At 44.6% G+C, this 24,778-nt stretch overlaps 1 protein-coding gene across 2 annotated transcripts in view; it reads left to right on the forward strand.

Annotated features, from left to right (window-relative positions):
- Positions 1-748: 748 nt before the first annotated feature.
- ssbp4 (single stranded DNA binding protein 4) overlaps positions 749-24,778 on the forward strand; it is an 89,117-nt gene continuing 65,087 nt past the window's right edge. Inside the window, exons 1-3 of one of the 2 annotated variants that reach the window (XM_085398730.1) lie at positions 749-923; positions 11,898-11,970; positions 18,615-18,676. In XM_085398730.1, coding sequence (XP_085254856.1) covers positions 868-923; positions 11,898-11,970; positions 18,615-18,676 — 191 coding nt within the window. In that variant the 5' untranslated portion in view covers positions 749-867. The remainder of the gene's footprint in view (positions 924-11,897; positions 11,971-18,614; positions 18,677-24,778) is intronic. The other variant, XM_085398731.1, reaches the window with a different exon arrangement.

The following is a 24,778-nucleotide window of genomic DNA, read 5'->3' on the forward strand; positions in this document are numbered from 1 at the left end:
AAGCTTTGAGTTTAGCGTTTTCATCATTGCCCATGTCGTGGGTTGAAAAACACCCCCTGAAGCACACCTGCATAAAGTGTCTGACATTAATAATGATCATAATTTTAAAAATGAACATCATGCTTAATTCAATATGACCCGAAACTGTGGACTAAGCCCAAAAGCTCTATGAAAAAGTGTTTACTTTGGACGTAATGGACGACCTTTCCCTCCATAGACTTCTATAAAGCGAGCAGTGTTTAAATAACTAGAGGTGACGCCCCCTGCTGGCTCCTCTTTGGGTTCACCTTTCAGAACACCTCCATCCATCTTTAACACAATCCACGTTTAAAACAAATAACCGACAGGTAAAGGTGCGAAAGCGCTAGAAGTGGGCACTGACATTTAAATTCACGGGATGAAGAAAGGAGAAAAAAAAAAACCTTGCTCCACAGAGCAAAGTCCTCGCCAGCGTGCATTTCCCATCTCCCCCTCCTCTCTCCTCCTGCGGTCCGCAAACAAGAAGTGTGTGTTTCCCTTTAAGGAGCCCCCACCGTTTGCTTAACAGAGGGAGGAAGAGCAGGCCTGCGGAACAGCGGCTGAGGAGGGGAAAAAAAATCCAACGGAGGACGGTTTCAAGTCCCCCCCAGTAGAAACTGTGCCTGATTTGTGGCCAATGTTGGAGATGTAAAAAAAAAAAGAGAGAGAGAGAGAGAGAGAGAGAGAGAGGGAGGGAGAGGAGAGAGAAGGAGGAGGGAGGAGGAGGAGGAGGGGGAGGAGAAGGGGGGAGTAAAAACACTAAAGGGGTAGCTATGGAGATGGAGCGTTTTGCTGGCTGCTTTCTTTGACAGGTGTTGAGTGGGGCAAAAGTCTTAAAACAGAAGCAGCATGTACGCCAAAGGTAAAGGAGCCGTCGTCCCTTCCGACAGCCAGGCGCGAGAAAAGTAAGTGACCGAGCCGCCGTGTGTGTGTGTGTGTGTGTGAGCGCGCGGAGGAGCGAGCGGCACAACTTTGTAAAGTAGCGAGGGTAATTTCACAGGAGCCGCTCTACTCTTTCCTCCCTCCTCCCCGTGACCCCCTCGGAGGTGCGCGATAAACTTTTTCCTTTGCTTGTGGCTCCAGTTTGCGTGTTTGTGTCTGAAACACGGCTGCCGTGCGCACACTTCTGTCACTCGTGGGGAGCGACACTGTTGCCGTTTCCTTTCCGTCCTGATACTTTGTTGCGGCTCTCGGCATCAGAACTTCCACGCGCGTGGAGAGGAGCCTGCTCCTGCTCCTCTGGAGGGGGCAGGAGCAAGGGGCGGGATGGGCTGCCTGCTCTGCGGGGTCCCGAGGCGTGAAGCCGGGTCCACGCAGGGAAAGTTCAGTGAGCGGGGCCAAAGTTTTGCAGTCACGGGGAGCAGAGCCTGAATGTTGAACTGCTGCTTCTTGCAGGACGCCGAGGAACGTTAGGCTGAAGTCTGCGCTGTTATTGTGTGAACACATAATATTGGACAAATGATTAGAATTTTGTTTATTGCTTATTTCTGCTGTGCCTTATTATTTGTCCACATCGTCCTCCTTGCCTGTGCATCCTTCCAGGATTTGAGCTCACTACACAAAGCCAGTGTAACTTTTAAATGCCCCTGTCTCTGGTGGATGGGAGGCTGCCGCCCTCTCTCCTTTATGTCCCTGCTAAGCTGGAGCATGTCTTTCAAAGAGTTGGACCCTCTTTGCATCACAGCACTTTAGATCAGAGCTATGTTTTATCATCATTAGCTATTTTTAAGCACTAAACAGTCTGAGGTTAGAAGAGTGTAGGGATCCCTGCTGGGATGCAATTGTAATCTAAAAACACTGTCAGGTCCTGGGAGGCTGTGCTGTTCCGCTGCACCTCATGCATCTGTAATAGAAGCCAAATTTCTTTAGAGACTCTCTTGTATTTTTTGATGCATTGCCGTGTCATATTCAATTGATTAAGCCTCCTAGAGATGTGGCTCGCTTATGTGCTTAGTGGAAGCTTCCTCGAATACGACTTTGTGCATGCCTTGTGCCACAAGCCTTTGATTTCACTCTGAATTCCCATCAGTTTATTGGAAAATTGAGCAGTTCTGTGTGTGTGTGTGTGTGTGTGTGTGTGTGCTGAGGAGTGAATCCTAAATGAAAACAGTCCCATGTGGTTTTCATGAACAGCAGGCAGGGTGACCTTTGAACCAGCATATGATGCTTTAATATTGCACATGAGCCGCCAGCAGACGCCGAGGCTGCGTTTACACCTGTTTGTGTGGCTCAGCTTCATTAGTTTATTTACAATACGCTGAAAGCCATCTATCATTTGAGTTCTGTGTTCCCGTTGCTTGTTCGGGGACTGTGGATTATGCTCCGTGTGTTATTGGGAGTGAAATCAGTGCAGAGGCAGCATGTATTTCAAATGATAGTGTAGGAGGAGATTAATAATTGAACTCATAAGAAATACAAGTCTTTGGAGAGCTGGAAATGATGAATGCTGCTGCGTTAAGGCTGCTTGTGAATAACCGCATTTCTGAGTTTGTTTTTCTGCATTTATTCCCACCTTTTCTTTACGTCTCTGTGTATATTCGCGTCCTTTCGGCATGTCACAGGCTTACAGGTGTTGTCCACACATCACAGATGACGCCTGCCCTCTCTGCTCACCTGTCTTGTCACCCTAACCTGCCCTGCAGGGCCAACACATGTTTCCTTGTAAGTGTAGAGCTCGCAACAGCTGCCTCAATGCATCACTGAATTGCCTCATATTCATATTTACATATTCATACGACTCTTTACATATTCAGATATTAAACAGAGGGCATCCCGGATGGGCTCGTATCTTATTAAAGCAGGCGTGCAGTGTGGCGTCACAGCTCCAGCTCTTGCGTAGAAGATTATGGTGTGATGTGCTCAGTTAGGTAATCTATAAAGGAATAATATGACTTTACGCTCTTGGTTTTGTACAACAGCTCTAATCATAATAAAGTGTGAACGTTTCCCCACTTTTATTTTTGTGTCCTTTTGATTTTAAAGGAGCTGCACGGCTCTTAGATTTGACACACAAATCTGCAGAGGAACATCAGATCACATATTTAAGGCCAGAGAAAAATGTAATTAGTTCAAAGCATGTTTTCCTTGTGTAGCTGAGAGCAATTGGACGATTCATGACTGTGGGCAGGCCACGCAAGTTACACCAGGGGAAGAAGTTATAGAGGGACTATTTACTCATAAGTTTATATTGTGTTTTATTAAACTGCTTCCTTGTCTTGTGCCTAAAACGTTTCACGCATGTGCACGTGCATAATTTAAAATCGACAGCATGTTTTCTTCCTGTGGGGTGTCACAAATGTGGTGATGGCCAGCTGCTGGAGCTTTTCAGGGATTAACCTCACACTGGAAATAATGGAACCAAAACAATCACAAATTTTTTACACCGCTCTGTTTAGGGAGCCTAAAAAGGGCCTGTAACTGGGAGCACGCTTCAATACCGAGGTGGCAGCCTAACTTAGAAAGCAGTGCTTCATTTACCGAAGGACTTGTGAGGTTTTGTTCTTGATGAAGTGTTTAATAAAGCTGCTCTGTATTTACAGTACTGAACGCTGCAGGTATGTACAGTAGCTCTCAGGGTCACTACACAAAATGTTCCAGCATGCACTCTTAGTTTTGCTGTTAATTGTGTTGTGACATATGTACAGTGTGCTTTTTATTTCCGTCACAGCCTTGAAGCCAAGGCTCGAATCCAGCCCGTTTGCTCAGAAATGCAACATGAAACAGTCACACGAGCGTTTCTCACTTTTGTGGATTCCGCTGCACGACCAAGGCCTCACCATACAGCTGTCTTGAGATCACAGGTAGCAGGAAATGAGGGGGGGAGAGTGTTTTCTTTGCAGATCCTTGAGAAACGTTGTTGTGATGAGGCGTCTTGTAAAGCGAAAACAAGCTACTAATACTAATAAAGGTGGAGGAGGAACCGGTGCCCTCACAGCCAGAGAAATTAATTATTCTCTGCACTTTTCAGTGTTTTATTTAATTTAATTTGGACGGGAGTGACACAGAAGCTTCCGTATTAATGTCTCCTATGTAACTGGAACCTCTTTGAATTGTGCGCTGATGGAGCCAGCACATTAATTAAAGGCGCCATTCACAAAAATGTTTCACAGATCGACGCCACACCTTATTTTTTATTGATTTTCTTCTTTTGTAAACTCGTGTTTGGTTTCTAATCCTCGGTTTGTCCGTGTGGTTTCGAGTGCTGTTGGATTTATGCGGGGAAAGAGCTTCAAGAGTAAAGTTAATCAGTTTGTTTTGAACATGGGTTTCTTTACATCCTCTGCTCCTCCCCCGACTCCTCCCATGTATTTACATGCACTTTAATGGGGATCTTCAGGTCTGAATGCATGGTTTTGATTCTACACAGATGGCTCTGCCATCTGCATTTTAGCCTTTTGAAGGAAGCATAAAGAGCTGTGCGCTAACACAAGCAGAAACACTGCTCTAAAAGTAAAGAAGCCCTCGATTTACCCTCAGCACCCTTTGGCTGACTGTGCTTTCATTCAGATATGTCAACAGTCAATTAATGCCGCCTTTCGTCAGCTGCTTCTGGTGCATCCGCACAAATTTGCTAGTTTTCTCACTTGAAATAAAGAAGAGAGTATAAATATTGAAGCTACGTGCCTGAAGTTGTTAATCAGTTTGGCAACAGAGCACACAGATGAGAAGTGCGCGCCTTTTATTAGCACACGGGAAAAAGCCTCGATCGAGCAAACGAGGCTCTGTGTGTTCCTAAACATGCGTCGGTTACAAAACAAAAGCTCCTTTTTGAAGTTGCATCATGTTATCGTCCTCATTACCTGCTGAGGATGGTAGTCAATCGCTCTCGTCTGCCTCTTTCACCTAAAAACGGCTTTTGTGGGTTAAAAATCCAGTTTTACTATTAAACTCTGAGAAAAGTTCCACGTGATTCTGTCAGCAGGTAACATCACAGAGCCGAGAGGGAGAGCGGAGGCTTCATGTGTGCTTGTGTTTGTCTAACAATGTGTGGATTAACCCATGGCTAAAGCCACTGCTGTTTACATGCTCGGTGACGCTGATTTGTTTTGACAAAGGAAATGCCATAACTGAGCCCAAAAAATATACACAGCCACTGCGCAGCGGGAATAAGCTTTAGTGAAACAGCTTCACTCTATCACGGATGTCTCAAACGGGCATCCACCCTCTCATTCACCTTTAAGTGATACATCACTGCATCCACACCGGGCACAGCCGTACTGTGTTTATATGCTGGGTGTAAATGTTTCATATTTATCCCGTCGCGCTTTAAAATCAGTATTTATTGTTTCTAAAAGGCATGTATGTGAAAGCAGATGCAGTTAGAGGCCCTGCCTCATCCTCCATCGCTTCCTTCCTTGGCCTGCCGCCGCTCTCGCTGCTGAATTATTGAAACAAAGACATGAGAGTTAATTTGCTAACTGTCTGTGTTTTAGCTCGCTAAACTCAGCCGAGATGCCCTTGTCTCCTGAGGCGAGCTGGGACAGCCTGGGGCTAAATGTCAGGTGTGTGTTTCCCGGGGACGTGACAGTGGGAGAGATCTCCTTGATGTGTGGACATGGAGCGAAGTCTTAGTTTGCTTGCGTAACGTTGGCGACGAGAAAGGAGGGAAGATCAGAAGCGATGTTGTAGAGGGTTTTCATTCTTCTCCTTTGGAGCTGCTTATGGTTTAAAAATTGTTATGAATCATTTTGCGTCTTAAGATAAAGAAGATGAGGACGAGACAGATGCTCTGCCAGTTGGCTTTGTGGCTCTTTTAATACAGCCTGACACACTTTACGTGACGGGCCTTGATATTTAGTCGGCAGTCAAAGCACAGGTCAGATGTTCTTCCTCCCACTCAGACTGATCCCCCATGTCTCATCGACTAATTTGCATCAGCAATTTGTTTTTTCTGTTAAATTTCCTTTGTGAACCTCTTCAGAGGGCGCATAAGCTGAGGAGAGGGCTGTTTGTGCTCGTGCTTTGTCTCGTAAGCATCTCACCTTTTATTCCTGACTGACACGTGTAACCGGAGCAGGGGTCACGGGGAAGCGTTCTCACCGGTGCTGTCCGTAGAGCAAAGAGCCGAGGCCCTGACCTTCAGTTTCCCTCTGCCACAGCTAACCCCCCTCACGCCTACTTTATCTACCTGTTCTTCCTCAAGCTCTGCTCCACCGGCTTGCAAAAATGTCTCCTCCTCAGCCGGGTTACACTTACTGGTTCTGACAGGGTAACAAAAGGTGTCCCCTGAAGCCTGGATTGAATGAGTGTTTTTAAATAATGCATTGCAGCCAGGGCAGGTGCCCATCGCTGGGGCACGGAGCCCCTCAGATCACACCAGACTCTGCCATGAAAATTTCATCGGCGCAGTGCTCATGGGAATCTGTTCGATCCTGTACAGCGTAGGTGCAGCATATAGGACCTGGCGCCTGCTGCTGGGTGTTCGCACTGCAAAGGCAGGGTTGATTTTGAACGTTACAACATGTGGCAGTCCCGTCTTCTTGTTTTGAGGAAGACCTATTTTTGTTTTCTTGCTCTGCTGCTGACGTAAAATGGAGCAGCTTCTTAGGAGGTTGTGAAAGGGTCTATTTTGACCTATGATCTTTTGCTGTGTCCCAACTCTAAACAAACAGTGAGCGAAAATAAAACTAAAGAGCAATGAAGGCACAATTTCAAGTTTAAAAACAGAAAATACAAACGTGCCAGAACATCGGTAGGATACAGGAGTCGAACCCTTTTCTTTTGTATGAAAGTCCTGTTGTTTATGCACTTTTAAACTTTTAGGTGGGAGCAGTATTAGCTGTCCCACAGAAACATCACTGAGAATGTAGTTTAATGTCGCGTGAACGTCATTTTTAGGAGACAGGGTCGCTTGTTGAACCTTGCTAAACTGCAAGTACAGTTTCATTGCGATTCATTATTTAGCATACCTTCTCTCACTCTAACCAGTCACGGTAGATGGCCCCGCCTCCCTGAGCCTGGTTCTGCCGGAGGTTTCTTCCTGTTAAAAGGGAGTTTTTCCTTCCCACTGTCACCAAAGTGCTTGCTCATAGGGGATCATATAATTGTTGGGTTTTTCTCTGTATGTATTATTGTAGGGTCTACCTTACAATATAAAGCACCTTGAGGCGACTGCTGTTGTGATTTGGCACTGTATAAATCAAATTAAATTGAATTGAATTCAAATGGCATCCTCTAAATGTGCAGCTGCCAAAATGCAGATGTGAGAAAAAGGACAGGCGACATGAGTTGGCTTTGGTTGGCTGCTTCCACGTGAGTCCTTTCCCACACGACTGAGACTTTGACTGGAGGAGCGCGTCGGCCACTGCTGGTTTAAATGCTCAAATAATTAACAACATAACTCTTTCGAGCTTTACATACGTTATTGACGCCCGTGCCAAAGGAGTCATTTTGGTGTTTGATGCTCCAACTAAAGTGATCAGTGTTTCTGTAGCAGCTCGTTTTCACATTATTGCATATTTTCGTGATTAGCTCCACGTGCCAAAGCTGCAGTCGTTACTCTTGGCTAAAAACAAGAAGCTTACAAAGCTTTCTGTGTTTAAAAAATTGATTGCTGTGATTATTACCGTGCAATAAAGTGAACCGGAAGGCTGTATATGAAGAGAGGACGAGCAGGCTCTGATTCCTGAGATCCTTCAGTGTGGGCAGCAAAATGATGGAGGTTTGCAGCAAGGCCTGTTGTGCTCTGTGATTGGCTGCAAACTGGACACTGTTGAAGCTGTGGTGGAGAGGAGGCCACTGAACAAACTGTGATCCATCACAGATAACCCCGCCACCCTCCGAAACACAACAGGCAGGGGAGCTCCTTCTCCACACACTGATTCAGCTCCACTGCCCAAACATGCTTTACCCTTTATATTACAATATATCTGTGTGATAGAGAGGGAGCGTCCAGATATTATTATTATTGGATGAAAATAGTATTTCTCTTTCTCATTAGAAGTTTACATTTTTTGCTAAAAAGCACAAAAATTTCACATGAAACTAAAATAAGTACCATAGTAGTGCCGTTTCCTTCGTATCCTGTTCTAATGAAACACGGCTTAAGGTAAAGTCATAATCTGGGTCATGTTAGAGCCAACAATCCTCTGAATTGTTAAAAAATAAAAATGATTTTGCTGCACATTTTCGCAGATGACTCTTAGTTACAGGCGATGGGCATTTTCCTGAACACCGAGCTGATCACTTGCACTTCAGCAGAACAGTCGCTGCATCTGATATCAATATTAAACATTAACAACAAACAATTTGCTCCTACATGTGACTCTTTACAAACAAACACACACCGTGTTTTCGTATCTTTGTGGGGACATCTAATTGACATAATGCTAATTCACATAGCCGCTTACCCTGACCCTGACTATCAAAAATTAATGCCTAACCCTAAGCCTAACCATAACCTAATTGTAACCCTGATGCTAAAACCACATTTGAGTCTCAAAAATGCCTTCAAACTCATGGGGACTGGGATTTTGGTCCCTATAAGGGCTGTTGGTCCCCACAAGCATAGCAAACTTCTGATTCTTGGTCCCTACAAAGATATGTAAACACAGCCACACACACATACACACGACATATATGTTTTCCTTAAACTGTGTGTTTACATTAGGCGCTGATATGGGCATAAATAGGATGGTTTCAGATGTTAGAAATACCGCAGGTGATGGCATCGCGTGTCTGGCTGAAACTAGTCTGGACCAGCTGCAACACTTTAGCAGATAGTTCTCAAGACGCTGCAGTGACATCTTTAAAGACATAAAGAGTCAGATTGTTCAACTCTGTTCTGGCTCATTATTGATTCATTCAGTATCACCCAGCAACAACCCAAACATCATAACTCTCTGTCTGGTCTGGGCTTGATGCATGTGATCAGCATAAAATCTATCGCCCCCACCGTACACAAAAGCGCAGCACCTCCCCGCACAGTGCTGTAGAAGCAGGGAGAGCTGAATATAGATGACTGCATGGTGTGGCGTCTGTCCGCGCTTCTTCATCGTAGTAAAAATATTTAGTAGTGCAGTTTGCTTTTGTCCTGAAATGGTGAACCTGAGGGAAGCATGTGCGTCCATGCAGATTTATGCAGATGAATTTGTTGTCTAACCGGGAGTGGGTGCCAGTATTTGAGTTCTTTGTGATAATAATGTTGGTAAATACTGTTTACCTGAGTTTTGCGAGTCTGGCCAAGTGGCAGTAGGATGAGTGTTAATAAGGGAAGAGAAAGAAAGTAATTGGCTGGTCTCTAAAAACTGATGCTATTTATGATATAAAGTACATTTATGTTTGTAATAAGTCCTTTGCAGCCACTGAGAAATATGTTTGTTTCCTTCTCTGCTGTAACTAGTTGAGAAGATCAATACCACTTTCAAATCTGTGCATCGAAGCGGGGCTAAGACGCTTTTCTTTACTTTCTGTCAGTTTAATTCTGTTACCACAGCACATTCTCATATTAATCACAGACAGAGTTTCATTTAAGGTTGTGCAAGTGATCCCTGTGAGCTAAAAGCTCAGGTTACCGTGAGCTTTTTTTACTCTCGCCTCTGTGTGATGTCAGTGAAAGTGGATATCTTTAATGTGGTCATCTCAGGCATACAGCTGTGGCTGTTTGCACAGCAGCACCACGGGAAGCCAATCAGGAGTCGGCTTAAAGGGTGAGCAGGAAAACCGGCTTGTTTCACACGGAGGATGAACCGAGCGGCTGCGTCGACGCTCCGTATCAGATAAATATTTTTTTGAACTATGAATCGTGATAATTCACTTGACTGAAATCTAAGAGCTGGAAATGTTCATAATGGGTTTAAAGTTACTACGAATAACTATCCTGTATAAAGACAGGAAGCAGGCGCAGGTAGATCACCTGGCTCTGTCCACAGAATGCAACATTTGCCTGTCAGTACCTCTAAAACTCAAATAAAAATCACATGGTTTTAATCTAATGTTCCACAAGCTAACGTAAAAAGAGGACATGGTGGTTTGTAGTAGGATAATGTGTCGTACAGACTCAGGACACAAGCTGTGAGAGTGCGAGGATGGCCGAGGAAGGGAGACCTGTGCCGGTGCCGATTTTCAAGAGCAGATCTGTAGTAACTACAGTGGAATAAAGCTGAGGAGCCATACCATGAAGATATGGAAATGGGTTGTGGTCTGTAATGAGAGTAGGGAACAGGTGGAGAAGAGCCTGGAGAGGTGGAGGTATGCTCTGGAGAGAAGAGGAATAAAAAGTAGCAGAAACAAGGCATGGTACATGTGTGCAGCAGGGAGGATGCTAGCAGAGGTAGTGAACCTGGGGTTAGCTATCCAAAGCACAAGGGAGGTGAAGAGGAGAGTGCGGGGAGGGTGGAGCAGGTGGAGACGAGTATCAGGGGTGATTTGTGAAAGAAGGACAGCAGCAAGACCGAAATCAAAGGTTTCTAGGATGGTGGCCAGACACGGCAAAGTCAGAGAGGCGAGGCGGAGGCGCTTTGGACGTGTGTGGAGGAGAAAAGGTGGATGCTGAGGGTGGATGTAGTGAAGGAGGACAGGCAGAGCATTAGTGTGACAGAGGAGGATGCTGGGATGGGAGGAGGTGGAGGCAGATGATCCGCTGTGGTGACCCCTAAAGGGAGCAGCCAAGAGAGGAAGGAGAAGAAGAATGTGTCGTACAGTTTCTTGGCGGGAAGCGATGACTTTATGAAGTCCCACCATCTTGTTGCTAGGCAACCGGACTTTTACTGGTTCTCGGATCGACACATCACACGAGCCGAATTCATTTTCTACAGCAAAAGTTAAAAAATGTGTGTTTTTATTGGTGACTGGTGGGAAACTGTGCAGTCAAAATGTGCACGACTTGTTTAAAGTCATGAACCAGCATTTAAAAAAAAAAGATTAATAGTAGAATCGAACGTTATTCTTTTTTTCCTGTGCATGAATAAATAGTTTAACTCAGTAGTTTGATCCTTTGTGATCAGGCCTCATAGATAGCAGGCTCTGGGTTGGGAGCAGCCGGCTGACTGGGGTCTTTATCCCTGTGCTGATGCTCTGGTTGCCTCCATCAGTACAAAGACATGCAGACTGTGTTAATTGGTAAATGTCACATGCAGGTGTGAGTGTGAGCTTGAACAGCTTGTCTGTCTTTTCGTACACGATTGACTGGCAGGTGTAGCCCACCTCTTTACCTGGTGATTGGCTCCTGCTCACTGAAACCCTCTAAAGGACATGTGAGTAAAGCTTTGGTGATGAATACAGGCTGAGCTGCAAAGTGTAAATATGAGGACATAAAGTCTATTGTTTAGTGTGAGAAGAATACACTATATTTTTGATATCAGCAGAAGTGTAATATTAAAGGCTTGTTTGCAGAGCCTCCTCAGCCATTTCCAGCAGCTGTGTTTCTTTTAGCTGGATGATCCTAAAAGATTTTCTTTTAATGGACCGAGCTTAGACAGCAATATTTGATTTAAGATTTGTCTCACAGGTGATTGAAAAGCTGCTAATAATTATCAGCTGTGCTTCCGTCTTAAACTAATTGCTGTTTATATTAATGAATCATTTTTGTCTCTTAAAGAGTGATTTGTGTTATCATTTCTAACACGTAGAATCCACAAGGGTGTGTTCGCGTCTGGGAGTCCTGTCTGAGGATATTCTTCATCCATGTTTTTCTCTGTGCCTCAGCAGCAGTCATCCTGAAACCTGCGCATCAAACATTCATCACCCCGTCGCTGTGTATATGATATCTGTACTGTAAAATCACGTTTATCCGAGCGCCATCTCAGATGACACGGCGATGATTTTCCGCCAGTTGTGCACAAACGTTTGACTTTTCCTTCACTTTTGAAATCCTCCTGAATGAACGCTCACTGTGATCCTCAGCGCTCACTCCTCCTCTCGTCTCTGCTCTTGTTTTTCAGGTTAGCTTTATATGTGTACGAGTATTTGCTGCATGTTGGTGCCCAGAAATCAGCACAGACCTTCCTGTCAGAGGTAAGAAGCTCTTTTAGTTTGACTTCCTGTTCAGCGAGGATGAGTGTGATTCCCCCTCTATTGTATGACTAGGAATGGAATTCACATTATGAGCTGTTATGTGTTCGAGCAGGCAGCTGAGGTCCCGACTTTAAGAAAGTGTAAAAACATGAACATGTTAGTGAGCCTAGTCCTATGTGTGTGTGTGTGTGTCTGTTTTATAGTTGCTGAATAACAGCAGTACTTTGTAGTAGGGCTGCACGATTTTGCATAAAATGAGAATCACGATTTTTTGGCTTAGAATTGAGATCACGATTCTCTCACGATTTTCTTTTCCAGTATAAATATTTATTGCACTTATTAACTGCACATCAACTTCGTAACAGTTGAGACTGAACATAAAAACAATAAATAAACATAAAAACAACAAATGTCTCACGTTTTGTTGTTGCCGCAAAATGTTGTACTGCTTGAAATTCCGTCTCCGTGTGTATAGAGCAGGTAGTGCAACAATAGAAAAATAGTAGCGGGACGGCACTGTGTAGCGTTTGTCTAGGGTGTTGATCATTTTCCTAAATCCCTTGTTTTGCACAGTGTTGATGGGAGCCATATCTTTGGTCAGGTGATAAGTGATAGCCTCCGTAATTTCTTTGTGCCTGCGGGAGTTCGACGTGCATAGGGAAGCGCTGTAAAAGGTTCCCGTTATTGATGTTTGGGTGGTTGACCAGGACGGATTTTCTCCTGTCACTTTCTCGTCATCCCTGACGTGCTCTCCGTTGTTTTTTCCCTGCTAATTTTAGCATCACACGGCACAGCTTCTGTATCACGTGGTATAAGGCTCCGCCCTTGTCATTTGTTGAGCAGGAAGAGTGAGCGCTTGTTTTCATGCAGATTACGTCCCGGATCAAAATGCGGTACAATCGTCTTTTTTTTTTTTTTTTTTTTTTTTTTTTAAATCGTTGTCATTTGGAAATGAGATCGCACATAAGTATGAATCGAGATCGCGATTTTCTAACGGTTAATCGTGCAGCCCTACTTTGTAGTGTTTGTTAATGTGGGACAATGTAAACATGCTGTCAGTTGGGCTTCTTAATGTGATTAGCATCCCTTCATTATTAGTTTCAGTTTAATCAGCTGTTAAATTGGAGCAGTTTGACATGTTGTAAGCTGGTGCTGTTGCTCCTGTCCTATTCTGACATTTAACAAGTTAAACCAATCGTACCTTTAGTATTGGAAACAATTGCAAACTTAACCATTTGTTTCAGGTCTGCTAGACTTATTAGCCTTATATTATGCCCTTGAACTGTCGAGGAGGTAGGGTCTCTAATGTGTTGCATCCTCTTCCTTAATGTACATCCTTCCTGCTAATGGTCCCATGTCCAGGCCTCCTTCAGGAGAACACCTCTGCTGCTCATTGGCTTTATTCATCTCCGCTTAATACAGTCCACAACGCAGAGAGGGCTTTAATGGCAAACAAAGGCGGGCCTGTATCATCCAACTTTAATACCGACGTGATTTATGTGTCGTTTAATCAGATGAAGTCAGGGTGGAGTCGTGTAGAGATGCTGGTGCACATGTGTGCTGCATATCTGTGATACTGACCCTCAGAGCAGGCTTCCTGCACATTAGTCCCAGCCCAAAAGAGAAATACAATGAAGACATCCACTAACAGAGGTTTATGGTCTCCGAGGAGGCTTAAGCATCCGAAATCAGCCGATTTCCAGCTGACTGGTGACAGCCAACTGAATGCGAGCTGGTCTGTTTTGCGAATGAGCAACAAGCGCAGAGCGGTGCAGGAGAAAAGCCACGTGCACACTCGCAGCCCTGCTAACATGTTGTTGTACGCACTAGAAACGGATTTAAGCACCTGACCAAATCAGATAATTATTTGTACCTGTTTCCAGTTTCTTTTGTTATAAAAGTGTTATAGAGTTAAAAAGTTTTTTTTTTATTATTTTGTTTGTATATGCTGTCAACTGTAGTTCTTAGAAAATCAAATGTGACCGACTGCAGGTATCAGTCGGTAATATTAGCTTTGTTTAGGTACTTTACGCTAAACATAGCATGTTTAGCGTATTTATAACACTGAACAGTGAATACAAAAATAAACAAACCGCAAAATCAGTTTTCAAAATAGCAAACATCAGTTTTTTGGAGGAAAAATGTCTGACTTGACCAGGGTGAAAAAATAAGCTGTAAAAGAACCGTCACAGTCAATATAAAATATCAAAATCCCTCATTTAAATCAATAAAAAAGTTTTATCACTCCCAGCTCTGCTGAAAATGATGAGCTTTTCAATGAAAAAACACACACGTACCCACCTCACATCGCCTTTCCTGGAACACGGATGCATCGGTCAGATATAATCGGTCTTTTTTGCCTTTGCTTCCACCAGCGTGCAGGCAGGCAGGCAGCAGGGTGGACGGGGCTGCTGGAGGTCGGCCCGGCTGCCAACAACCAGGAGTCTGAAATATGAAGTAGAGATGGTGGAGCGGCACAGAGAGATTAAGTAGCTGAGCTGCAGCGAGCCTCGCTGATTTCAGAGCCCTTGTGGGTGAATCCTCTCCCAGAGATCGAGTGTTATTGGTGAGCCGCTGGAAAGGGGTGAAGTTCTGGGTCGCGTGCAACCCGAGGCACACAAACACGGATCCGTACACACGTTTAAACGGCCTCAAACAGGAATTAAAACATCTACCCAGACAGGGATTAAAACGGCAGACACGCAGAAGAGTCCACATATCCACGAGGCACGCACGCTAAGACTGCCAAATCAGTTGGATGCCAGTTGTCTTAAATGTAGCGCCTGCATCGGTGTGCTGCTTAAAGATTTTGAGTATTTCAAGCCCGTCTTCAGGTTTATTTAGTCTCTATATATGCTGAGAGTCAGTCACATGACCTGCGTAACATCAGTCTGTTAGAGTGATGACATCCTGTCATTTAGTCAGGCGTTTCCATCCAGCTTCCTTTACCCACAGAAGTGACGGAGAGAGCCACGGCACGTGCACAATGTTTGCATCATCATTATCAACACAAGTCTAGTGAAGCATAGCCACACTTTTAAATGCTAAAATCAGCTGCTGCTGTCTACCTTCCTAACTTTGAGCCTTAACAGTGTCTAAAATGTCTGAGTTGTTTAAAAACTAAAGTCACACCATGCAGGTGAAACTATTCACAGAGACAAACCTGTGAACCCTGATGCTGGGAAGCTGGCTACATTAATATAGGAGTCTGTGGAGACTCGCTCGCTTTTGGGGTCGGTTTTTGGCACTCCTTTTTTCAGCCTCTGAGGTTTCCACTTAAATCGGACACGTAATGACAGTAACAGTAATAATGATGTATGTGAGCAAACGCAGCAGGTTGGCCTTCCACTTTCTCGTGCCTTAATAAAAATCTAGCCACCTTTAGCCTTCGTTCTATTAGTAGACTAGCTCTAACGGTGAGTCTGTTCTCAGAGCTCAAACTATTATCAGTCAGGAGAGGGACACGTGACTTTCTCTCACTTGCCGTGAATTCTGTGGTCAATCCGCTCTCAGACGAACATCACGCAGAATTTGTGCGAGCGAGCTGGCTCGGTGAAAGACTGTAAGTAGCCAACACAATTGACATTTGCATTCTCTGCCGGGTAACGTTGAGAAAATTTCAGGGCTGCGGTGCATTGTGAAAAATACTCGTGTCTGGCTTTTAAAAGTTCTCATTTTGCCTTGGTGGCATTGTGGGAAGTGCACTGGATTCTCTGAAAGCAAACGAAGCACAAACGAAGAAAATATCTGTGTCAATAATGAAATTTAACAAATGCCAGAAGTAAATAAAACAAAAGAAAAATCAAATATGTTACGACGAAAGAAAAAAAAAAGAGCTAATCTGTTGTGCTGTAGAGTGCGCTGTCAAAGATACACAGCATGCCTGAATTTGGTCCTGTGCTCTGCATTTGTAGCGCGTCTTTAATGCTTCTTGTATGTTGTGCAGTTTTATATTTTATTGTTCCTTCAGAGATAGAAATGTGTGATCTATTGGCCTCTGCATCTCCCAGCCTCGTGCACAGAAAAACACACATGCATGTTTCAGTAGATAAGGGACTTCTATCGTCACAGGTAGACTGAAGGCGCACGCACACCTGCTCATCTAATGAGAGCACTATCACCTGGACTCTCCTGCCTCAATTAGCCTCTGTTCCTCCTTCAGCGAGAAACACACACACACACACACACACACACACACACACACACACACACACACAGAAAAACAGAGTCACTCAGGTTTATAGTATACACACAATACACTTCTGTCCCCAAGAGGACTTTGCCATTCTATGCTCTCCTGCACAGTGCAGCACTCAGCTCTTTAGCAGCATTAAATCAACAGGCCCACACCAACATACGGCACATCACATCGTTATAGGCGGCACTGGGGAAATGTGGAGAATGGAAAACCTGAAGACTTTTATTTTATTTTATGTATATATATATATATATATATATATATATATATATATATACACACACACACACACAGTGGGACAAAAAAGTATTTAGTCAGCCACCGATTGTGCAAGTTCCCCCACCTAAAATGATGACAGAGGTCAGTAATTTGCACCAGAGGTACACTTCAACTGTGAGAGACAGAATGTGAAAAAAAAATCCATGAATCCACATGGTAGGATTTGTAAAGAATTTATTTGTAAATCAGGGTGGAAAATAAGTATTTGGTCAATAACAAAAATACAACTCAATACTTTGTAACATAACCTTTGTTGGCAATAACAGAGGTCAAACGTTTACTATAGGTCTTTACCAGGTTTGCACACACAGTAGCTGGTATTTTGGCCCATTCCTCCATGCAGATCTTCTCGAGAGCAGTGATGTTTTGGGGCTGTCGCCGAGCAACACGGACTTTCAACTCCCGCCACAGATTTTCTATGGGGTTGAGGTCTGGAGACTGGCTAGGCCACTCCAGGACTTTCAAATGCTTCTTACGGAGCCACTCCTTTGTTGCCCGGGCGGTGTGTTTTGGATCATTGTCATGTTGGAAGACCCAGCCTCGTTTCATCTTCAAAGTTCTCACTGATGGAAGGAGGTTTTGGCTCAAAATCTCACGATACATGGCCCCATTCATTCTGTCCTTAACACGGATCAGTCGTCCTGTCCCCTTGGCAGAAAAACAGCCCCATAGCATGATGTTTCCACCCCCATGCTTCACAGTAGGTATGGTGTTCTTGGGATGCAACTCAGTATTCTTCTTCCTCCAAACACGACGAGTTGAGTTTATACCAAAAAGTTCTACTTTGGTTTCATCTGACCACATGACATTCTCCCAATCCTCTGCTGTATCATCCATGTGCTCTCTGGCAAACTTCAGACGGGCCTGGACATGCACTGGCTTCAGCAGCGGAACACGTCTGGCACTGCGGGATTTGATTCCCTGCCGTTGTAGTGTGTTACTGATGGTGACCTTTGTTACTTTGGTCCCAGCTCTCTGCAGGTCATTCACCAGGTCCCCCCGTGTGGTTCTGGGATCTTTGCTCACCGTTCTCATGATCATTTTGACCCCACGGGATGAGATCTTGCGTGGAGCCCCAGATCGAGGGAGATTATCAGTGGTCTTGTATGTCTTCCATTTTCTGATGATTGCTCCCACAGTTGATTTGTTCACACCAAGCTGCTTGCCTATTGTAGATTCACTCTTCCCAGTCTGGTGCAGGTCTACAATACTTTTCCTGGTGTCCTTCGAAAGCTCTTTGGTCTTGGCCATGGCGGAGTTTGGAGTCTGACTGTTTGAGGCTGTGGACAGGTGTCTTTTATACAGATGATGAGTTCAAACAGGTGCCATTCATACAGGTAACGAGTGGGGGACAGAAAAGCTTCTTACAGAAGACGTTACAGGTCTGTGAGAGCCAGAGATTTTCCTTGTTTGAGGTGACAAAATATTTATTTTCCACCCTGATTTACGAATAAATTCTTTACAAATCCTACCATGTGGATTCATGGATTTTTTTTTCACATTCTGTCTCTCACAGTTGAAGTGTACCTCTGGTGCAAATTACTGACCTCTGTCATCATTTTAGGTGGGGGAACTTGCATAATCGGTGGCTGACTAAATACTTTTTTGCCCCACTATATATATATATATATATATATATATATATATATATATATATATATATGTGTGTATATGTATATGTGTGTGTGTGTTAGCGCACAAGACAGAGCACATATAGGAAAGAAATGGAGATCTTCCAGCTGTCATGCTGTCCTCATTGACTGTGGTGAAGGATCTCTCGGGTTGTATATACGAGTCTGTGTGTGTAGAGTCGTGTTAGCAGGAGTGTGTGAAGCAGGCAGTTGGTCTGCTATCTGTCACCGGATCTTATCTCGGTGTCCAGATACAGACAGGAGCTCTGCTGGTTTGTGAGGGCAGCAGAGAGGACCGCCGCTTCAAGACAGTCGCAGTTTCTTATCCACAAACTCGGCACCGCGCTGCTCTGCAGAGCGCCATGCTTCTGATCGGCCTACTTTCCTATGCGACTGTCGCTCTGTCAGTCTAAAGTTGGGAGGACAGCTGAGCAAAATGATTACATTATGCATTAAATATGCTGCAGTGTCCAATTTTTCATTTTTCTCCTCTGTCTCCTTCAACCCTCTTTCTCCGTCCTGCTTCTTTCTAACAGATCCGATGGGAGAAGAACATCACGCTTGGAGAACCTCCTGGATTTTTACACTCATGGTGGTGGTATGTATACACTGATCTGTACTTTTCTATTTTTCTTGGCTACATACGCTTTTGTTTTTTCCAGCAGTTCACATGTATACTGTAAAGGTACCCTTAATGGAATAAAAGGAAGTGCAGAGGTGGAGAAGGACGGTAATTGCAGGGAATGCTAAGTGCATCATCTCACACATGTTTAAATGCTGCACTCCTGGCATCCCTCTGACTGACAAGTGAGTTAACGTCCCCTGGTCTGTTATTTAAACTGCTTTTTTATACCTCTCATTGAAGTGTGTGCACTGCTCAATTAGAGTCAAATTCGGAGACAGATCCTCTGTCCTGTGACAGTGTTTATAGTAAGTCCAAACTGAGTAAAAAGCTAGCTGTAGGGAGATGCAGTGTGTATCTGTTATCCTCCGAAATGAGGGTAACAACACATATTTTCAGACAGTCTGCCCGAGGAGATGTTGATAGTGTTGTAATGGGCTGTACACATGCGAAGGGTGAAAAATTGGGTAAAAAATGAAATTAACAAAGACAGTTGGAAGTTGGAAAGACAGCTCAGTGGCTGTGAGTACCAGATGTTTGGTTTTCAAAATGTTCAGCGAGAACGTAAGCACCCTCTGTCCAATGGTAAATGGCCTGCATTTGTATAGCGCTTTTCTAGTCCCTAAGGACCCCGAAGCGCTTCACACTACATTCAGTCATCCACCCATTCACACACACATTCACACACTGGCGATGGCAAGCTACATTGTAGCCATAGCTGCCCTGGGGCGCACTGACAGAGGCGAGGCTGCCGGACACTGGTGCCACCGGGCCCTCTGACCACCACCAGTCAGGGGTTTTAGAAACGTAGAAATAATTTTTATAATTTCGCATCTGTGATCTTCCGCGGTAGATCCTAAATCAAATAATCACGATGTGCATGAAATGCAGACGTTCAGCTTTAATCCAAGTAGTTTTAACCCTAACGCGTTTTTGTACAATGGCCTCCATTTTTCAGAGGCTCATACGTAATCAGACCGTAGACTGACGAGCAGTCTCATAGCCAGGTGAGTCCTGTTCCCTCTTCTTTTTTTTCATGACAAATTGAGCAGATAAGCGATCTGCTGCTGATTCCAAGTGTTAAGCTTGAATTTGATATCCGTTCTCTGGAACGTCGACTGTGAGGTCCAAAGAAGTGTTGATACACGTGGAGTAAGCTATCACTGAGCCAAAAACACACCTATAAGAGGGACAGCAAAAACTTCAGCAGTGGCCAAATCAAGAGTTACTTTTTATTGGCCAGCTCAGCAGTACCAAAGGCCTGAAACACCACAGAAGACAACCAAATGATGTTAGTGTTCTTTACTTGGTTAAGGACATGTGGAGAGAACGTTCTTAGGAGGCAGGAGTACCACTGTCCACATCTGGGATCAATCAAAGTGCAAACCGCTGGTTACAGCCAATATAAGACTTGACTTGGCCAGAAAACATCTAAGAGTGTGCCTACTTGTGGAAAAAGATTGTTTGGACAGATGAAACCCAGGTTTACTTTTACCAGCCTGATGGGAAGAGAAACATTCGGAAAAGGAAAGGAAGAGCTCATTACCTGTCAAACACAGTGGAGGCAGTCATGTCTTGGGAATGTATGGCTGCTAATGGAACCGCGTCACTAGTGGTTACTGATGACGTGACTGCTGATAGAGGTAGCAGGATGAATTTTGAAGTATAGTTCTGACTGACTTCCTATCTCACCTGCACCTCTGTTGGATATTGTACAGAAACGTTATGGCTGCAGTGAATTGGTAAAAAGATCCTTGAAATGTGTTTATTCTTTTGGTGTTTTTAGGATGACTCAGGTATGACTATAAGATAAGGAGTGCGGTTTTTGTCACAGCATGCCACGACCTCGCCTGCTGCGTGGCAATATCAGCGGGTTGAACTAAAATAAACAACGCTCTTTTTTTTAAAGAACCCTGGCATGCACTTGACCCTTCACCTCCTTCTGCGTGTCCGTCCCAGCTGTCCTGCTCCCCTCTGGGGAAGTGAGCCTCCCGGTTGGAAAACATCTGCTCTGTCCTCAAGCTTGTTTGGCCTGATGCTTCATTTAATGGAACAAGGCTCTGACGTGGGCCGTGCCTCTTTTCTTTCAGCTCCTTTAAACAAATCTGTCAGATCTCTTAATGCTGGGTAAATAGAAGACACTGTTTTTTTTTTTTTTATCTGGCTGGAAGAACAGGGTCAGTGGAATTACAGCCTGGCACGTACCATGTTTTTCTCCATGTCTGAATTAAAAGGAATAAGAACACCCAAAAGTAGGATTTCCCCTTTCCGCTTGTCAGCCAGCTAATAGAAAATCCAACTCTAATGCGAAGAGGGAGAGAAAACAGGCAGGACAGAAGAAGCTGGGTAGCTGGAACGGACGCAGACAAAGAATCGAGCAGGCAGAGCATCAAGGAGGTTGAGAGGCTGAATCCTCAGCAAGGCAGCAGGAGGGGCAAAGAGAAGGGATAAGAGGTTTGACAGGGCCCGCTTTGTTTGTCATTCATGCTATCCTGCTCATCCCCAAAGCCCCTGGCTGGCCCTGTGTAATAAACCCGGACATGCAGCTTCGTTCATTCATCCTCCAGGCCCCAGTGTGTGTTGTGATTGTGTAGCCTGTTGACACGGTTCATAATGGCCCTTAAAGAACCTGGCTTCTCTCAACCTGACAGCTCTCAATTGGATCACTACCAGTAATACTGACAGAATGACATACACAAACATACAGTGCAGCCCAAGTTTGCTCTTGCCTGAACCAATAAGAGCGCTCAGGGAGCCGTGTGTGTGCACGCACGGGTGCGTGTGTGTATGAGGCAAATGGAAACTGAGCACTTTTAGTGTATTTTCACTGTACTGATATATTTCAGTAGTGCAGGATATGATACTGTGTGTGTGTGTGTGTGTCAGAGAGCAGTTGGAGAGTAGGCTGCTGATTAGCCATGCAGGGCAGGGCAGGCTGAAGTGTAGTATGACCTAGCTAAGGGGCGTCTGTCTGGGCCACGCAGCACGTGGACACGGATACTCAGTGGGAGTGGGGTCTGGGGGGTTGGCTGTGGGAGGAGAAAGAGGGCGGAGCCCCCTGTCCATCCCTAAACCAGCCGGCACCCCCCCTCCCCCCTCCAACCTCCAGCCTCCCCCAAAACAAAAGCTCCAGATGGTAGGAAAGCCACCAGCCTCCCTCATCCCTCACCCTTCTCCCCCCACCCCTCCCTCAACCTTTGTCTGGAGGCCTGTCCCTTTGTTTGCGGAAGAGAGACCCCCGAATGGATTAACTCTTTACATTCCAGCCTCTTTTGTGTTAAAAAGCCAAATCTAAGACCCCGACCCCACAGCCACCCCGGGCCCCTCCCCCCCTTTTAGTGTCTCATTGGGGCTTTCTTCCCTCTGTCTTTGCCTCTGTGGCTGTTTCCTGTAGGGCACCGATGGTTGGTAGGTGGGGGGGGGGCTTCAGAATAAGAGCGTGGCTCTAAGAAGGGGGAAGGGGAGGGAGGCTGGTAGCGGGGGTCACTCATCCACGTCTGTTGTTATGGGTGGACGGATAAAGAAAAGGCTCAGTGAGGGCTGCAGGTGTTGATTGTGTCATTAGCTCGCTCTCTATTGGCCGCCGCTAGTTGTCTCCTCCTTATCTCAAAATCGATTGCTTTAACCAGTTTTCACTGGATGGCCACTGAATTCTCCTTCATCCCAGTGCACACACACACAGGCACAACAACAGTATGTACTGTAGAGGGATCTTCTCTGTGATAGCCTCTAGCTGAAATTCTTGTTTGTGGGGGCAGAGCAAACAAAGTGAGAGTAGCCATCCGATGCTCCCAAATGTCTGGACTGTTCTTTGACATCCTTCTGTATTTCATCCTGTTTAGTCCCCTTTATTTTTGCCTAAATAATCATTTATTCTCACTCTTGATTGCTTTTTTTCTTTTGTTTTTAAGTGATGGTGATTAAACTGTAATTTTGTTGGTTTATATTCCAAGGGGGAGATACACTACATGTAAATATAGGCTACTTTTAGACTGCTCCCTTACTCATAAGGGGTCACCACAGCGGGTTGCTCAGCACATTTTGATTTGTCAGAATTTCCTGTTTCAACCCCCACGGGATCTGTGTCTCCTTCCAGTAACAAGGAAGAGACACAAACAGGGGATTTTTTGATTCTTGGCTGAATAGTGGTGGTAAATACATGTAAACATAATCCATTATTAATGCTAGCGTCACCAGCAGTGAAATCCTCTACAGTGACAGAGACCTCAACAGCTGTGATAGTTGTTTGGCGGTAACAGGAAGTGTAAGCACAGAACAAGGACGATTAAACAAGATGTGCCTTGCTTGCTTGCTAACATGCTAGCTAGCTTTGTGTCACAGGCATCTGCAGCCTTTCTCAGTTTAAGAAGTCTGTGTAGACTTAAAGTTTGAAGTCTCTTCTTCATACTGTTTAGTAAAAAGTTATGAGCTCCAAGTTTAATAACACTGTCTTAGTTTCAGTGGTGATGGCCAAGCAATGCATATGCAACACTAGGAGGTAGCACTTTACTATAACTCACACTTAATACAGTCAAATCAGTGGAAACCTGGAAAATCTGAAAAGCATACAGTTTACTGCAGTGAGCCGAATTTAACTTTGCACAGTGTGTGAGAGTTGGATGAACTGAAATCAAAGGTTTCCTTATTCTGTCAGTTATGTCATGGTGCGAATACACTATAAAAGAAATTTGGTGATTTGGTGTCTTACTTTACTAAAGTTATCAAAAGGTCGCTTACTGAACTTAAATTGGTTCAGTCCAGAAGAATTAGTTCCCGTCACACAGGCCTAGAGACTTCTTGGCAACCAACCGTGTGTATTCCCCGATTGATTGGCGAGTGGTTGCTGGCACTCACTAGGTGCTATTAGTCACAAAGAGGTTGATTTCAGTGCATTGGTTTGACACAGTGGCTGCCAGCAACTTCGCCAACTGTAGGTGAATATAACTTCTTGCCAACTGGTTTCCAGGCCTGTGTGGTGGTGTCTGACTTTCAGATACTACTCTGTCGACCAAGTGCAAATGTTTGTGAAATCGGTGAAAGTTGAAAGAATACTGTTTTGGGATTCCTAGACAGACAAAATGTTTCCTATTAGCCATGTCATGCACAGTTATCCCCCCTGCAAGGAGAGGAGGCCCGAATGTCTTTGCTGTTACTGCGTAATTATTCTGGGCATCATTAAGCTTGATCACTAAGCCTCAGTCACTGCCTCTGTGACTGTTGTTCTGTGTGAGCGGGCTCTTTGTCTTTGGGTCTCAAGTTTGACAGCTTAATTTTTCTCGTGGGTCAGGTTTGTTTTGCAGGACTTTCTTCAGTCACAGTTACTGTATTATTACACCATTTCCAAAGGCAGGTCCTGTGACGGACAGGGAACCTGTTCAGGGTGTAACTAGCCTCGTGCCCCGGGATAGACTCCGGCCGCTCTCTGCTACCTAAGGTTGAGAAAACAGACTGTTGAATGAGCACATGGAGCATTTCTGGTTTATAAGGCACGATGATGATAAATGATAAATGCGCTGAGTTTTTTTCTTTTATACTCGTGCCGCATCCTGATCTCCATCTCTGTCTTAATTTTTATTTCCGTCTCCCTGCTGACTGACCGACGGACTGAGTGACGCACACAGGATTAAACCAGCTACTAGCAGCCTGCGTGGCTGTCTTTCAGTGTCTTTGTTTACCCTCTTTATTGTACTGGAAAAGCACATTGTAACCACTGGCTCTGTGAGGCCACAGTTAATTGCAAATAATTATCGTGATGGCATTTAATTTTAGTAATTGTCATCTTCTGGACGGCTGGACGCTAATCCTTTCCTCCTCCTCTGTTCAGGATACAAAGAGCGCGTGTTTGTGTGCGCCGGCCACGCTGGCTCGTATATTTTAGTCTCGTTTCTGATTTGAATAAATAAAAGAGTTTATATGACCCCCAAGCTGTAATTTAAATCTCTCCTGTGACTCTTCAAAGTAAGAGCTGTTAAACTTTGCATCCTTTGTACAGAGTCGTGTGGCTTAAACCACCAGTTACATCCCATAATACTATAAAGAGCTTCCCATGATGAGATGATTAGATTGAAATGATTAGAT

Source organism: Rhamphochromis longiceps, linkage group LG23 (genome assembly GCF_057381845.1).
Source record: "Rhamphochromis longiceps isolate RC_006_pf linkage group LG23, R_longiceps_female_GT1.1, whole genome shotgun sequence".
NCBI classification, from domain to species: domain Eukaryota; kingdom Metazoa; phylum Chordata; class Actinopteri; order Cichliformes; family Cichlidae; genus Rhamphochromis; species Rhamphochromis longiceps.